This window comes from Pipistrellus kuhlii, unplaced genomic scaffold (assembly GCF_014108245.1).
Source record: "Pipistrellus kuhlii isolate mPipKuh1 unplaced genomic scaffold, mPipKuh1.p scaffold_m20_p_22, whole genome shotgun sequence".
NCBI lineage: Eukaryota > Metazoa > Chordata > Mammalia > Chiroptera > Vespertilionidae > Pipistrellus > Pipistrellus kuhlii.
The window spans coordinates 1,973,316-1,987,090 of NW_023425521.1; the positions used below are offsets into that span (position 1 = coordinate 1,973,316).

The window sequence follows — 13,775 nt, forward strand, 5'->3', positions numbered from 1 at the left end:
CCCTGCGCGCTGGGGCCCTGGAGGAGGAGCGGCCCAGGGGCCTCAGCTGAGCTTTGGGCTTGGCAGGAGGCACCCAGGTGTCCCTCCCTGAGATGAAGCTCTGGATCCCCTCGCTGGAAGGGAAGGGGGCTGAGACGGGACTTCTGAGGGAGAGGAGGGGTGGAGGCGGGGTGTGGAGCGCGGAGGAGGTGAGGTGCCAGGCCCCAGGGAGAGAGGCCTCTGGGCGCAGAGCAGGCGGCAAGGGGACCCACGAGGGACAGGCTTAGGCCACAGTCTTCCTCCTCTGAACCCACCAGCCACCCTCTGTCCTCTGTGTGGAAGCTTTTTAAGCCATGGGACCCCCGGGGCATGATGGGTGCGGGCAGGAGCCCGTGGATGCTGACCTGGTCCTGAGGGAGGACGGAAGGCTCGAGCTGGGAGCGGATTCAGGAACGTGGGTGTGACTACGGCTCGGCTTCCTCCTCCAGGCCAGCCCCTTCCCACGGGGCCACAGGCTTTGCTCCCCCAGGCCCGTCTAGGCGTGGATCTTCCGCTTTCTGGGGTCTTCTTCTCCCCCCGTAACCCTCCTCCCCACGCCCCTCCTAGGCTAGGGGCTGCAGTAGACCTGGAGCGTAGGCAAGGAAACAGGTGTCAGCTGGAGACTGAAAAGCCTCGAGTCCCACCGGCCCTGTTGGGTGAAGGGGGGCAGGCGCGTCCCAGGGTCTGGGACATCTGCATCCGGATCCAGAGGAATGTCCGGTGGTCCTCCCAGGGGAAGCGGCTGGCCGCCGGGGTCTCCGAGAGGCTCTAGGGTCCTGAACCTGGCCAAGACCCCCAGTGAGCAGAGGGAGCGCCAGCCCTTCCTGAGGCCCCCGCCTGGAGGAGGCCCAGGGGAAAGGTGCTGAGAGAGAAGAGGGTGCGATGAGAAGGGGTCAGGGCAGCCAGCTCATCAGGCCCGGATGGTCCCCCTGCCCCCAGGGCCTGTAGGCACTGACATCCTTCTCCCCCCCCCCCCCCCACCCCCCAAGCAGGTTGCAGGTGAGACAGCTGCGGTGTGGCGGCCCAGCCAGGTGTGCCCAGTGCAGGCCGGCCAGAGGGAAGCATCTCCAGAGCCCAAGCTGGAGAGGCAGCTGCCATGTCAGCAGGCAGAGGAGGCCGGGAGGGGAGACGCCAGAATCCAGAGCAGGCCAAGTCCTGCCAGGCCTTTGGAAGCGCAGAGAATAGGCAGAGAGCAGGCATCAGATTGGCGGCTTTGTCCCCAGCACCCCCCCTGCCGCCGCCTGCTGAGAGCAGAGAGACACTGGCCTTTCTCCCCCCCCCAATCCTCATGAGAGTAAAGCCCTCCCCCCACCCCGCTCCCCAGGGGTGGGGGCACTGTTAGGCTCCTGGGGGGTCTTTAGAACACATTCCTGTGTCTCCTGCTTTTGTCCGTGTTTGCCCTGGCTCTTTGGTGCCTGCTGCAGCCTCTCTGATCAGAGTGAGGGTTGGGGGGGGGGGGGGGGGTGACGGTGAGGCCGGCGGGGAGAGAGAAAGGAGGCCTCTTTTCCCTGTGCTTCGTGGAAAGGGGGACAGAGGGGCTCTGTGTATGTGCGTGTGCGCTGCATGCGTGTGCGTGGGTGCCCTCCGTCCCGGTTTCTCACGCCTGATCATCTCTCTCCCTGTCTAGATCCCTCTAGCTGAGATGGAGGCTCTGTCTCTGACGTCAGAGATTGTGTCTGAACCGTCCTGCTCTCTAGCTCTGACGGATGACTCTTTGCCTGATGACACTCTCACACTCTTACTTAGTGCCCCGGAGAGCAATAATGTACATGCACAGCCCCTCGCTGCTCCCCAGCCTCCCAGGGGGCTGGGCTGGCTGCCGGGCTCCAGGTCCCCCCTCCCCCCCTGCTTCAGAGCCCCATAACCGCAGGCACTTAGTGCCCCAGGCTTTGTTAGGTCTCTGGGTCCCCCACTGTGGACAAAGAAATTAGATCATGTGAAATCGGGGCCTCCCCCAGAAGGGCCCAGGGGCTACCGTTGTGAAGGGGTTGATCCAGACCCCCCAGGAGTGACAGCCCAACTCAGAGGTGGCATCAGGATGCAGAACCAGCCTCCGGGTTTGGAGCCCTGTGCCAGCCAGCCCTCCCCCTCCCTGCACCCCCTTTCCCACCTGCCCCTCCTCCCCCCGCCATCTGCCACCACGTAGTGGGTAAGAGCCACGTTTCCGCTGCCACCATCTTGCCCTTTTCCACCGAGGCTGGGGGGGAGGGGGTGTCCTGTCTTCTCTGTCACTGTCCCTGTGTGTCCCTGTGTCCCTGTGTGTCCCTGTGTCCCTGTGTGTCCCTGTGTCCCGGGGACTTCTTTGTGTTTTGACAGCTTCTCCACCCTTGCCCGACCCCTGGTCCCTTCTGACTATGAGCAGCCCCCTCCTCCCTCCCGTCTCCTTCCTCCTGGGACTTAAGAGGGGATGGGACCCCCTTCCTCACGGCAGGGCTCTGTGCTGGCCACAGGCTGGGGGCCCCTAGGGGTCTTGGGGTGGGTGCACAAGTGGAACCTGAGCTGAGAGGGGGGAGTAAAGGAGCCAGACTGTCTTCAGCACCGCCGTCCCCAGGCCCAGTGGGCTGCACACCGGCTGGGCCGTGTGGAACCCTGCAGCCTCCCCGAGAACTGGGACCGGACGGGGGAGAGGGGCAGGGCGGGGGTTGGAGACTTTTCTTGGGAGCAAACCGTGTCTCCCGCTGCCTGGGGTCAAAGGCTGGTCCCTGCCTTTCTTTGAAGTAGATTCCAAACACCCACCTTAGCGCCTAGTCTCCCCACTGGGGAGGTCCCAGCACACCCCATGGTGTGATTAAAGGGGAGAGGGAGACGGCGGGGAAGCCAGCTGTGACAGCCCGTGTTCATCGGCCGTCCAGCCTGTTACCTCAGCCCGTGCCCGCACTGGGTGCTGAGGCTGCCTTACAAACCAGTGGAGACACGGAAGGCAGTCCCAGCTGCCATGTCTCCTGCTCACTGGGGGGTGCTCCCCGTTCCCAGTCCCCCCACAGCCCAGCAAGGAGGACTGCAGGATGCTGTTAGCCTTTCACCCTCCCTGGGGTCCTTCAGCCCCTCTCGTGGGGCCTTGAGAATGAGCTCTTAATCCAGGCTGGGGGCTGGGGGCTGCTCTCCCTCCTCGAACCCCTCCTCACCCTCCACCACCACCCCCGCCCCCCCGGAGGCTCCAAGGGTTACAGTGTGGATGGTTTTGTGGGGCCGGGGCCTCCTGCCACCCCCTTCCTCCCTGTGTGTGGAGGCTCCTCCTGTGTCTGCCCCTTTGCCTCACCACTCATCCATCACCGCCTTGTCCGAGCAGGGATGGGGGCTGGGGCCTCGGGCGGTAGCGAGGGGTGGGGAGCTTTTGGCTTCTATTGTCCATCGCTGCCTCAGTTACCCAATCGGGATGCCCCCTCTCCCGCCCCCTCCCTCCCCGGTTTCTTTTGCAGAGGGGGCCCCGCCTGGGGGAGGTGCCGGACCTGCTGGCGGTGCGGAAGTCTGGGGTCAGCCGCACGCACTCTCTGCCCAACGACAGCTACATGTGCCGGGACAGAAGCACTGCCGAGGGGTCCCCGGGACACAGGAGCTGGGGGCTCCCCAAAGCTCAGTCAGGTACCAGGCTCCGGGGCGAGCCAGCATGGCTCACACTGGGGGACCCTATCCTTGACCAGGCTCAGTCCTTACCTGGGGGGAAACTGAGGCAGCCAAAGAGGGGGGGCCCCCCTCCTACTTCTGAGGAGCCCCCAGCCCCTGCCTGTGGGAGGTGGCTTCCGAACGGGGTGAGGGTTCTGTGGGAAGGTGGAGGCCCCGATGGGGAGGACAGAGAGAGGTAGGGAGGGGCCTCTGGTGGGAGCCAGACTGGCGGGCCCTTCAGCTCTTCTCTGTCCTCCTTCGCCCGTCCTCCCACCCCCCGCAGGCTCCGTCTTGTCCGTGCACTCCCAGCCAGCAGACACCAGCTACATCCTGCAGCTTCCCAAAGACGCGCCCCATCTGCTCCAGCCCCACGGCGCTCCCACGTGGGGTGCCATCCCCAAACTGCCCCCGCCGGGCCGCTCCCCTCTGGCGCAGAGGCCCCTGAGGCGCCAGGTAAGCAGCAGTGGAGAGGTGGGATGGGCCTGAGGGCCAGCCTCTCGGCCGGGAATCCTCGGTCGTTGGCGATGACCAGGGTGGCCTCTTCCCTTCTCCCGGCAAACGCTGGCTGTGAGCCAGGGGCAGGCCAGCCAGGCACAGGACGCAAGGCCAGACCAAGCGCTGGCCCCCCTCCCTGTTTCACTGAGGAAGCCTGGAGGCCAGAGGAGGCCCAGGCTCCTGACTCCCTCTTCCCGACCCAGAGCTGCCTCCCGTTCTCTGTATTTCTAATCCTAGCTAAGGGGCAGGAGGCACAGTTTTTTAAAAAATATATATTTTTATTGATTTCAGCAAGGAAGGGAGAAAGAAAGAAAAAGGTAGAAACATCCATCAAGGATGAGAATCATTGATCGACTGCCTCCTGCACACCCGCTCCTGGGATGGAGCCCACAGCCCAGGGCATGAGCCCTGACTGGGTCTCGAACTGGGACCTCCTGGTTCATAGGTCAATGCTCAACCGCTGAGCCACACCGGCTGGGCACGAGGCACATTCTAGGGGTCCCCATCTTCGGCCGAGCCCGGGGCCCGCCTTGTGGAGGTCACACTCCAGGGGCCCAGAGCAGAGGCGAGGCTTGTGTGTTCTCCAGCCACAAGCCCACAGCCCATGTGGTGTGTGTCCTTAGGTCTGAGCGTGGCCACGTGAGCATCTGCTCAAGCCCACCCACTGGGGGAACAGGCACGGTCCCCATCCATCCTGTAGATAGTCCCTGAGCAGTCCCTGTGTGCCAGGCCCGGGGAGACAGACAAATGAGACAGCCCCGCCCTCCGGAGCGCAGGGTGTGACAGTAGACGATACCAGTCAGATCTCTGCAGGGGCGGGTCATGGCTGAGATGGTCGGGGGGCCTGGGGCAGCAGGGAGCAAAGACGAAAGTAAGGGGTGTGTTTTATCAGAGGGAAGAGGACCGGAGCCCATGGAGTTGAGGGTGTTTCCGGCCAAAGAGGCAGGGAGGCATGAGGGAGCAGAGCTGGCCCAGTGCCTCCTTGGGGAGACACAGAGGGAGGCAGTGGCAAGAGGGCCCGATGCACATGTACCTCTCAACAAGAGTAAGGTGACCAGACGTCCCGCTTTTGGCGGGACAGTCCCAATTTTTAACAATTTGTCCCGCAGTGTTTTTGGGAAAATCGGGACTTTTTTAAAACGCCTCAGGACGCGGGATAAATTGTTAGGAATCGGGACTGGCCCGCCAAAAGCGGGACGGCTGGTCACCTTAAACAAGAGCGAATACAGGACCCTTTGCTTAGGTTGGTCCTGCAGCCGCCTGGACGGGGAGGAGGGGGCGCTCTGGCTTGCCGGGAGGAACAGCTAACGGGGAAGAGGAAGCCCCCAAGCTGAGCCCTCCCCCCACCCCATACAGGCAGCAATAAGGACCGATTCCCTGGACGTCCAGGGCCTCGGCAGCAGGGAGGACCTGCTGTCAGAGGCGAGCGGGCCCTCCCCGCCTCTGGCCCGGACCTCCTCCTTCTGGGGCCGGCTGAGCAGCCCGGCACAGCATCCCTGCGGCCAGAGCAAGACCTCGAAGCACACGCCCTCGCCAGCCCCCTGCCCGGGCCCTGAGCCCACCTGGGGCCAAAGCCCGCTGGAGACCAGGAGCAGCTTGGAGCTGGACACGGAGCTGAGCTGGGTTTCCGGAGGCCTCCTGCCGGCGGGCGGCCAGGAGGCGCCCCCGTCCCCGCGGGACCTGAAGAAGTGCTACAGCGTGGAGGCGCAGAGCTGCGGGCGCCGGCCCGCGTCCTGGCTAGAGGAGCAGAGGCGGCACTCCATCGCCGTCAGCTGCCTGGACAGCGGCTCCCAGCCCCACCTGGACCCCGGCCCCTCCGGCCTCGGGGGGCACCCTCTCGGGGGGCCTGGGGGCCGGCCCAAGAAAAAACTCAGCCCGCCCAGTATCTCTATAGACCCCCCCCAGGGCCAGGGCGCTCGGCCCCCACCCAGCCCTGGCATCTGCCTCCGGAGGAGGGCTCCGTCCAGCGACGCCAAGGATCTCTCGGCCTCCGGCCCCCCTGACAGCATGGCTGCCTCGCCCTCCCCAAAGAAAGACACGCTGGGTGTCTCCGGTTCCCCGGCCGCCCCAGCAGACCTGGACCCCTGAGTCCTGCCCCACCCTCCCTCTCACCTTTCTCCACTGGGTGCCAAATCCTAGCTCCTCCTCTTGGGCTATAGTCCCCACAGACGGTCCATGTGGACACCCAGGAGGCGCCCTCCCTCCCTCCCTCGGTGGCGCTGGGCACTGGCAGAAGCCGGATGCCCAGCGAGTGGGAAGCGGCAGCCCTGCCCACCCCGGCTCCCAGCAGGAGGAGAAGCCGGTGCCGCTGAGGAGCCCGACACCAGGAGCTGTTGGGAGAAAGCAATACGTTTGTGCAGAATCTCTGTGTATATTCTATTTTATTAAATTAATTGAATCTAGTAATATGCGGGATGTACGGCCTTTTGTGACTGAAGAGACTTGTTTCCTTCTACTTTCATGTTGTCTCAGAATATTTTTGAGGCGAAGGCGTCTGTCCCGGCTATTTTAACCTAAAATAACCAGTCTAGTTATATCCCCCTCTTCTCGCAAAAAGCACAAGCTGGGACGGCAAGTGCATCACAGACCTGACGGTGGTGACCCATCTGCAGCGGAGAGCCAGGACCATTTTGGAAACTGTAATGTAACTTATTTTCTCCTTGAACCTCGTCATCATTTTCTGTAGGAAAAAAAAAAAAAGAAAAAGAGAGCAAAAGAAAAAAAATACGATTTTACAAATGAAATGAAACCTTTTTATATATATATATATACGTACATACATATCTATATCTATATATCTATATCTATATAATAAAGTAATTTTCCAAAATAAAGTTAATCACGGTCCAGAGTAAAAAAGCACAAGGCATAGAGAGGCATTTCCAGATGGCGTTGGGGACAGATTCCTGGAGGCAGGGAGTGGGTGGTGGGAGGGAAGGGATCAACGCTGCCTTTGCTTGTGTGTGTGTGTGTGTGTGTGTGTGTGTGTGAGGGTGTGAGGGTGTGTGTATGTATAAGTATTGTAGTATGAGTGCATTATGAGTGTTTATGTATATGAGTGTGTATAAGCGGATGTGTGTGAGTGTGTGTATGAGTGAGTGTGTGTGTGTGTGTATATATGTGATATGTAAGTGTACATATAGGAGTGAATGTCTGTGAGTGTGTGTGTGTGTGTGTATATATGAGTATATATGTATTTGTTCATGACTCAGGCAAAGAGAACCCAAATGCCTCTCCCTGGAGGCTGCAACCTCCCAGCCTGACCTCCCGGGAGAAGCCGCCCTCTGCGTGGGGGGAGGCTGGGCAGGCAGGCAGGACCCACTCTGGCTTCGATCAGAGCCGAGCAGCTCTGTGAATGTAACTCCAGATTAACTCTTATTTCTGCTGACAGCTCTCAGCCTCGCACTGAAAGCTGGAAATTGGCATAATGACGCTGTTTTGGTTAATGGGGCTGATGGAGGCTGGGAGAGGCAGCTTCAGCTGCTGAGATCCCATCCCAGGGCTGGTGGGGGCGGGGCGAGGCCTCTGGGTTTTCCTTTCCCAGCTTCCCCAGGGCGACCTCTGCAGCCTGAGTCTGGGCTTCAGTCTGGGAGTCACTGACCCGTGTGGGCACCAGCCCATCAGGACAGGCGACGGGACTGAGCTATATAAACAGAGGGCTGCTGTCTCCGAAGGTGGAGGGGAACAGAGCCAGGTGTCCAGGGAATTGGTAGGTGGGGAAGCCAGGCTGCGAGGGGAGCTGGCCCCCGGGGCTGATGAGTGAGTACCCACAAGGGTTCATACTGCCTGCTGCTGCCTGCCCAGTGAGAGCAAGCAGAGGAGGGAGGGAGGGGAAGGGAGGACAGGAAGGAGAGAGGAGGAGGGGCTAGCCCAGAACCTCCTTGCTGGTGCTACCGCGGGCAATAGTCTCTGATCTGAAACCCTGGTGCCCAGAGGTGGCGTCACAGGCCCCAGGTTAGGCTCAACCAGCCTGTTCCCTGCTAGCCACCCAACCCCAGTCCTTCTTCCAACTCCAGGAAACATCGTCAACAGCAGCTGGCAGCTCTCACTCCCACCTCCTCCCCATCTGAACCTGGGACCAGGGGGGCCTCGGGGGTGTGCCAGACGGCTGGGTGATGAACCAGGATGCTTTTTCCAACCTGGTGTTTCCGAACCTGGGCAGAAATGATACCACTCCTTAAAGCAAACGCCTGGTCTGATTCTCTTGGAGTCTGACCCAAAAACCTGCAATAATGTCAGATTCTATTTCCTCTGTCCTCCTCGGGTGGGGAAGGGGGGAGGGTGCTCATAGAAGCTGCCTTCTTTTTTTTTTTAGCCAAATTGTACAAAATTCCTAGAGTTTTGTGACCTAGGCTTGCAGATGAAGCTTTTATATTTTTGTAGAATTCCGTAGCTGTCTATTCCTTAGTGAGGCTGGGGACGATGGGAAGGGGGCCCTGGGGCCTCTTTTCCTCTAAGAGTTGGAGGATTCTGGGTCACGATTAAGCCAGAGAGCAGAGCTGCCATCCTGTCCCTCCATCCCAGCCCAGGACCCCTCAGCGTCAATCTGGCTCTCTGAGGGAGGGGATCAATCCTGGCCTCTCCCCTAACCATGTAACCTCTTTAACAATGATGGAAACTGCTGTGTCCCGTTACAAGAGTTTGAAATGGAAATGATGGCACTACTGAATCTTATCAACAGTTATAATAATAACAATGATGCTAACCTCATGATGCTTGTGTGAATGGCTTTTTATTCTGCTCCAGGATGCGGGGCAGGGTAGGGATTGGGGGGGTGGGGGGAAGGGGGGACTGAGGAGGCTGGGGGTGGGGAGGGGCTGCTGGGGCGGCAGCAGATCTTGAATTAGTGCCTCCAGGGGCAGAGTTGGAATTGACTCAGAACTTCAGGGATGTGGGGGCTTCGGAGGGTAAGAACATCCATCCTGGCACATGTGCTTTGAGCCTCCTCCTTGGGGTTCAGAAGAAATCATGTCAGCAGCTGTATGCCCCCCCGCCCCTCAGGCTTGGCCGCTTCTGCTTCCTCTAGCCTCAGACGTTAGGAAAAGGTCTGTCAGGGGGTAGGGAACTGTGGGATGAGAAGTGAGCTGAGCTGGTGCTAAAAACAAACCTGAGACTCACCGGCAGTCTCTCACTCACTCCTCACAGCACCCTAGCGAGGGATGCACCATTGCTCTCACGTCCCCACGAGGCTGTGGGTTCAGAGAGGCTCCGAGATTTGCCCAAGGTCACACAGCCAGGAAATGGCAGGCGTTCTGCGAGTCTGGCCAACCTACAGTCCACTGGCTTCACCACGACCCCGCCGCTTCTCCTATGGAGGGCAGAGGGGGTGGTGCAAAGGGCCTCGCCACGGTGGCCTTTTCCAAAGCGATACCACCCGTGTTCACAGAAATGTACCTATGAGCTCCCAGCTCGGCACACCTGCCTACAGCAGCCCCAGCCCCAGCCCTGCGTGAGGAGAGAGGTCCCACCCTAAGCAACAAAAGGGGTCCCTAAGCTCCAGGTGCCTGTGCATGGGCTGGCCACAGCGGCTCTGCAATCACCCAGTCTCCCAGAAACCACCTTTCCCTGGCATAATGCTGCCCGAGCACCCCCGAGCAACCCCTCCTTCTCCCAGGCCCTTGTCCCTTTTGTCCTCACCCCCTGCCCCACTCAGACCTCCATCATCACCTGTAGTCCCCACCCATCACCGCCTGGTGCCCCGTGGCCTCCTGTCTGCTCTCCTGGGCTAGCTGAGCGGCCTGACCTGTAGGGCTGGTGACAGCAGTGGAGTGAGGGCATCAGACACCACATGCAGCACCAGCCACCTACACCGGGTGCCACCCCATCCAGCGTCCCCTCTGCAGAGGTACCAAGCCAGGGAGAGGACACCAACACGTGGGCATGCTCTATGGACAGGTGCTCTGCGTACCCCATCCCCAAAGGAGGAGACAGGCTCTCGGGGCCCAGGGAAGGGCCTGGTCTGTGGTTGGGGAAGCCCCGTCATCAGAGTGCTTAGCCACGGTACCCAGGGGTCCCTGCCTAAGGCCGGGGACCAGGGCTAAGCCAAACAGCGGTTTCTAGGAGGGGAATTCACTCTCCAAAGTGAGTTTAGTTGTCGGCTGGCGTCCTGCTCGGAGGGCACAGCTAAGCAGATGAGAGAGGCGGCAGCTCCAGCGAATGCCCAGGTGGGGATTCTGCAAGGGAACATTGGAACTCTTAGCCCCGGTCCAGGTGTGGGAAATGCTGACGGTGGCCCACGGAGCTAATTAATTCTTCTTGTCTTGGAAATTCCTGAGTCGGGCACAGCAGCCGGTGCTTACACGCATGCCAAATCAGATCAAGTGCAGGCTGCGGGCAGAGAGCCAGCCTTGCTGAGGCCGGAGTGGGATCAGCGTGGCCTCCACCAGGACGGGGTCTGGAGGAAGCAGCAGGGAAGGGGGAGGTCGGAGTTTGGGAACTGGAGGCTGGTGGGGGTGCTCTAGACCTCCGAGCAGACACGAGGGGCTAAAAGGAATCAGGCAGTGATGGGAGCGGAGCGCTAGAAGCCTGCCTTTGCCATTCCACAGCCTCCTCCTTGTCTTGTCCGTTCCCATCTCACTCTCCTTTGCAGCGTTTCCTGTCCTTGGGCCTCCCGGTTCCCACCTCGCTCTGCTTTCTTCTTTTCTCTGTTGTCATTCCTGCTCGGAGCTGTACCTTGAAATCGTCTTCTCTTTTCATCTCCCTGCCAGGAAATCCCGGAAGCTGGCTTCCCCTGGGACGCTCACTGGCAGGGGAGGCTCGCAGCACATGCTCTGTCCATCCTGCCTGGAGCTGCAGGCAGCTGGGGGGGGAGGCTGAGGCTGGGGCACTCAAATCGAAGGAGGTTCAGTCCCTCTCTTTGCTGCAGCCCAGCCCACAGGTCATTATTGCTCCTCTTGGTTCTGAACGCTCCAAGCAGAGTGGACAGTGCCCACAGTGTGTGTGCTAAGGTCACGGTGACCTTGCTACCTACGATCTCCTTTTAGGACATGAGCTACGTGTGTTCAAGGTGAACGGCACCAACTATTAGTCCTCGGCCCTTGAGTTTGGCTAAGGAAGAATTCAGAACCTAGACGCAAACACAAGCAGACATGTATTTAGAAAGTCACCGGCGTAGGGGTAAGTGAGCCAGCTGGGTCGTATGAGCTCAGGGGACAAGTTACAGAGGCTGAAGAAGGGCCCCTGGAGCTGAGGGAAAAGAAAGACAAGACGCACCTGGGGGAAGAGGGGGGAAGGTAGGGGCGTGCTCCGGAGAGCAAGAGAGAGCGGGGGCCTTGCCTTAAGCCTTAAGGCTTAAGGGCTCTATCTAAAGGCCCAGGAAAGGTCTCCATAGAAGATGCATTCGCTTTCCAGGTGTATCTCGTCAGTGTCATGGTCTCCACTGATTGGTTGGCTTGAGGGGGAGCAGAGTGGGGGAATCTTTAGTCACAGCAGCTGGTCCACGCTTTCATCGCTGCTTTTCTGGACCTGGAGCTAACATACAACGGAAGCCCAGACTTTGTCTCTGTGGTCAGCAGGCCAGAGCTTTGTTCCTAAGACTATTGGATGTGGGCCAGAACCTTGATGCTTCAGGGAGTGGTCCTGCAAGGGCTGTATGGGAACCATAGGAAGCTTTGGTCCGGTCCCCTTGTTCCTCCTCTCAGGGGCTCTACCACGGGATTAGAGACATGCCAGGGGAGACATGCCTGGGGAGCAAAGGTCGGGGGGAGGTCTGAGCCGCACGATCGGCGATATGAAAGGTCAAGGGGTCTAAACATCGGGACCAGCTAGAGGGGAGAGGTCACCCGGTGGGGAGGTCAGACAACGCTTCTTTTCCCGGTGGAGGGGAACTCGCTTTAAAGATGCAGTACGGCTCCCGCAGTGAAGGTCTCTGTGACTGTTGAACTCCTTGCGACTGTTTAACTCTCTGTAACCTCATGCTTGGCTGACTACCCCCAAAGCTGGAATGCTGCCCCAGGATGCACATCAGCCCCCGGGAAGGAGGTTAATGAATGTATAGAATGTCATCACTGTCCGATGTTATCTTTAACTTTCCTTTTAATTAGTGAGTGATTCATTGTTCTCTGGGGAAGTCCATGAACTACCCGCTATCTGGTTTTCCTATAAGCCCTGCTACGAACCCCCTGTCAAAGGGACCGTGTCCTGGGAGGGGTGTGGCCTCTTCCTGGCCCGCCACCCCCGGAAGTAGCTGCTTTGCCCTTGTAAGTTTCTCTTCATGAAGCTCTTGGGAACTTGAATAAGGCTATGGGTCAGTTCTTCAGAATCGATCCTGAGTTTAGACTTTTGGGGCTTTTCTCCAACACCTAGTTTTGCCTGGTATCTGGGACTTTCTGCCCTGATGTCCTTCTGAACCTGGCCTAGCGTCCCCGTCTGTCTGGCTGCCCGCTGTATCACTTGGTTAGTCAGTCAACAAACATTCCCTGAGGACCGACTTTGCCAGGCGCTGTCCTGGATGCTGAGAATACAGCAATAAACAAGAATTGGTTCTTATCCACTGTCTTCTGGGGCAGGTAAGCAAGACAAGGGGTGACTCAACACAGGGAGGGAGGGAGGGTTGTGCCGGGGAAGGGACCCTCAGCCCGCCCTCTCCCCTGACCAGCTGAAATGGATAAAATTAACACACGCTGGGTTCCTACTGCGCGGGCCTGCAGTATGCTTGATGTTTTACATACCTTTCCCATTGAACCCTCGAAGTAACCCTAGGAGTTAAGTACTGTTTTACAAAGTGAAAGTGGAAGCACAGCGTGACACTAAGGCGACACCCACAAGATCAGGGAGCCGGGACCCCAGAAGGCAGCAATGTAAGGGACTCTTCGGCAGCCGCCACCTGGATGATGCTAGAACCCCTGCCCCTGCCCCTCTCCTGTGCACATTACCGGTGGGTGTCCGCTGGTCCTCCGGAAACGTGTGGGGAGGGGCAGCCTTCTGGATGGTCTGGGGAGACAAGCTCTACCCATTTTACAGATAAGGAGACTGAGCCCCAGAGATGAAAGTGACCTTTTCCAGGATCTGTTCCCAGAATCTATTGTAGCTAGGACCCACTCGGGTCTCAGTGACTCCCCAGACCCCACATGGGAGCGGGGGAGCACCTTGCAGACAGACCCGTTCTGGTTCCATCAGCCTGAGTACCTGGAGCGGCCTCCTCCCGCGCGCCCCGGTGCCACTCGGGGCTGTCACTGTGTCCGGGACTCCACCGCGGCCCCAGCGACAACCCCCCCGCCCCCCCTCCCGAGCTGCAGCCTGGCGAAGCTCTGTTCCAATTGCAGCGATACCCGAATCAGACCCAGCGGGCCTGGGGTTGGGCTCGGCGGGGCGGGCCGGCCGGGGCGGAGCGCGGGGCGGGGGAGGCTCTGGCGCCGGCCGTCCGGGCTGGGTCGCTGGGTCGGCACCGCCGCGCTCGCCTCCTCGCCGCGCGCCTGGCCCCATGGACGCCCTGTGCGGCTCCGGGGAGCTCGGCTCCAAGTTCTGGGTAAGGAGGTGACTCGGGTCCGAGAGCGCGCCCCGGCGAGCCCGAGACCGCCATGGGGAGGGGGCCGCGCGCCGCCGGGAGGGGGTCTGCCTGCGCTCAGCGCCGCCCCTGGGGCGCCCCGATATCCCTCCCCGGCCGCGGGGAGGAGCCGGGCCGCGGGGCGCTGGGCGCCTGGGGCGCGTGGGTGGCGTTG

The 13,775-nt window shown here is 60.2% G+C and overlaps 2 protein-coding genes and 1 long non-coding RNA gene across 20 annotated transcripts in view; 2 read left to right on the top strand and 1 right to left on the bottom strand.

Moving 5' to 3' along the window:
• The window catches only part of CACNA1G (calcium voltage-gated channel subunit alpha1 G), a 63,397-nt gene extending 56,875 nt beyond the window's left edge, over positions 1 to 6,522 (top strand). For 12 of the 16 annotated variants that reach the window (XM_036451145.2, XM_036451148.2, XM_045586108.1 and 9 more), the window contains 3 exons: positions 3,438 to 3,600; positions 3,905 to 4,074; positions 5,473 to 6,522. In XM_036451145.2, coding sequence (XP_036307038.1) covers positions 3,438 to 3,600; positions 3,905 to 4,074; positions 5,473 to 6,204 — 1,065 coding nt within the window. In that variant the 3' untranslated portion in view covers positions 6,205 to 6,522. Of the gene's footprint in view, positions 1 to 1,645; positions 2,066 to 3,437; positions 3,601 to 3,904; positions 4,075 to 5,472 lie in introns of those variants that run through there. The other 4 variants (XM_045586116.1, XM_045586115.1, XM_045586117.1 and 1 more) reach the window with 2 other exon arrangements.
• LOC118726407 lies at positions 6,481 to 11,005 on the bottom strand. Its single transcript, XR_004990296.1, has 2 exons — positions 10,860 to 11,005; positions 6,481 to 6,796 (listed from the first exon to the last, which is right to left on the bottom strand). It is a non-coding gene; the product is annotated as an uncharacterized LOC118726407 (long non-coding RNA).
• A 2,420-nt stretch (positions 11,006 to 13,425) lies between these two features.
• ABCC3 (ATP binding cassette subfamily C member 3) overlaps positions 13,426 to 13,775 on the top strand; it is a 39,665-nt gene continuing 39,315 nt past the window's right edge. For all 3 annotated transcript variants that reach the window (XM_036451152.2, XM_036451153.2, XM_036451154.2), the window contains exon 1: positions 13,426 to 13,582. In XM_036451152.2, coding sequence (XP_036307045.1) covers positions 13,538 to 13,582 — 45 coding nt within the window. In that variant the 5' untranslated portion in view covers positions 13,426 to 13,537. The remainder of the gene's footprint in view (positions 13,583 to 13,775) is intronic.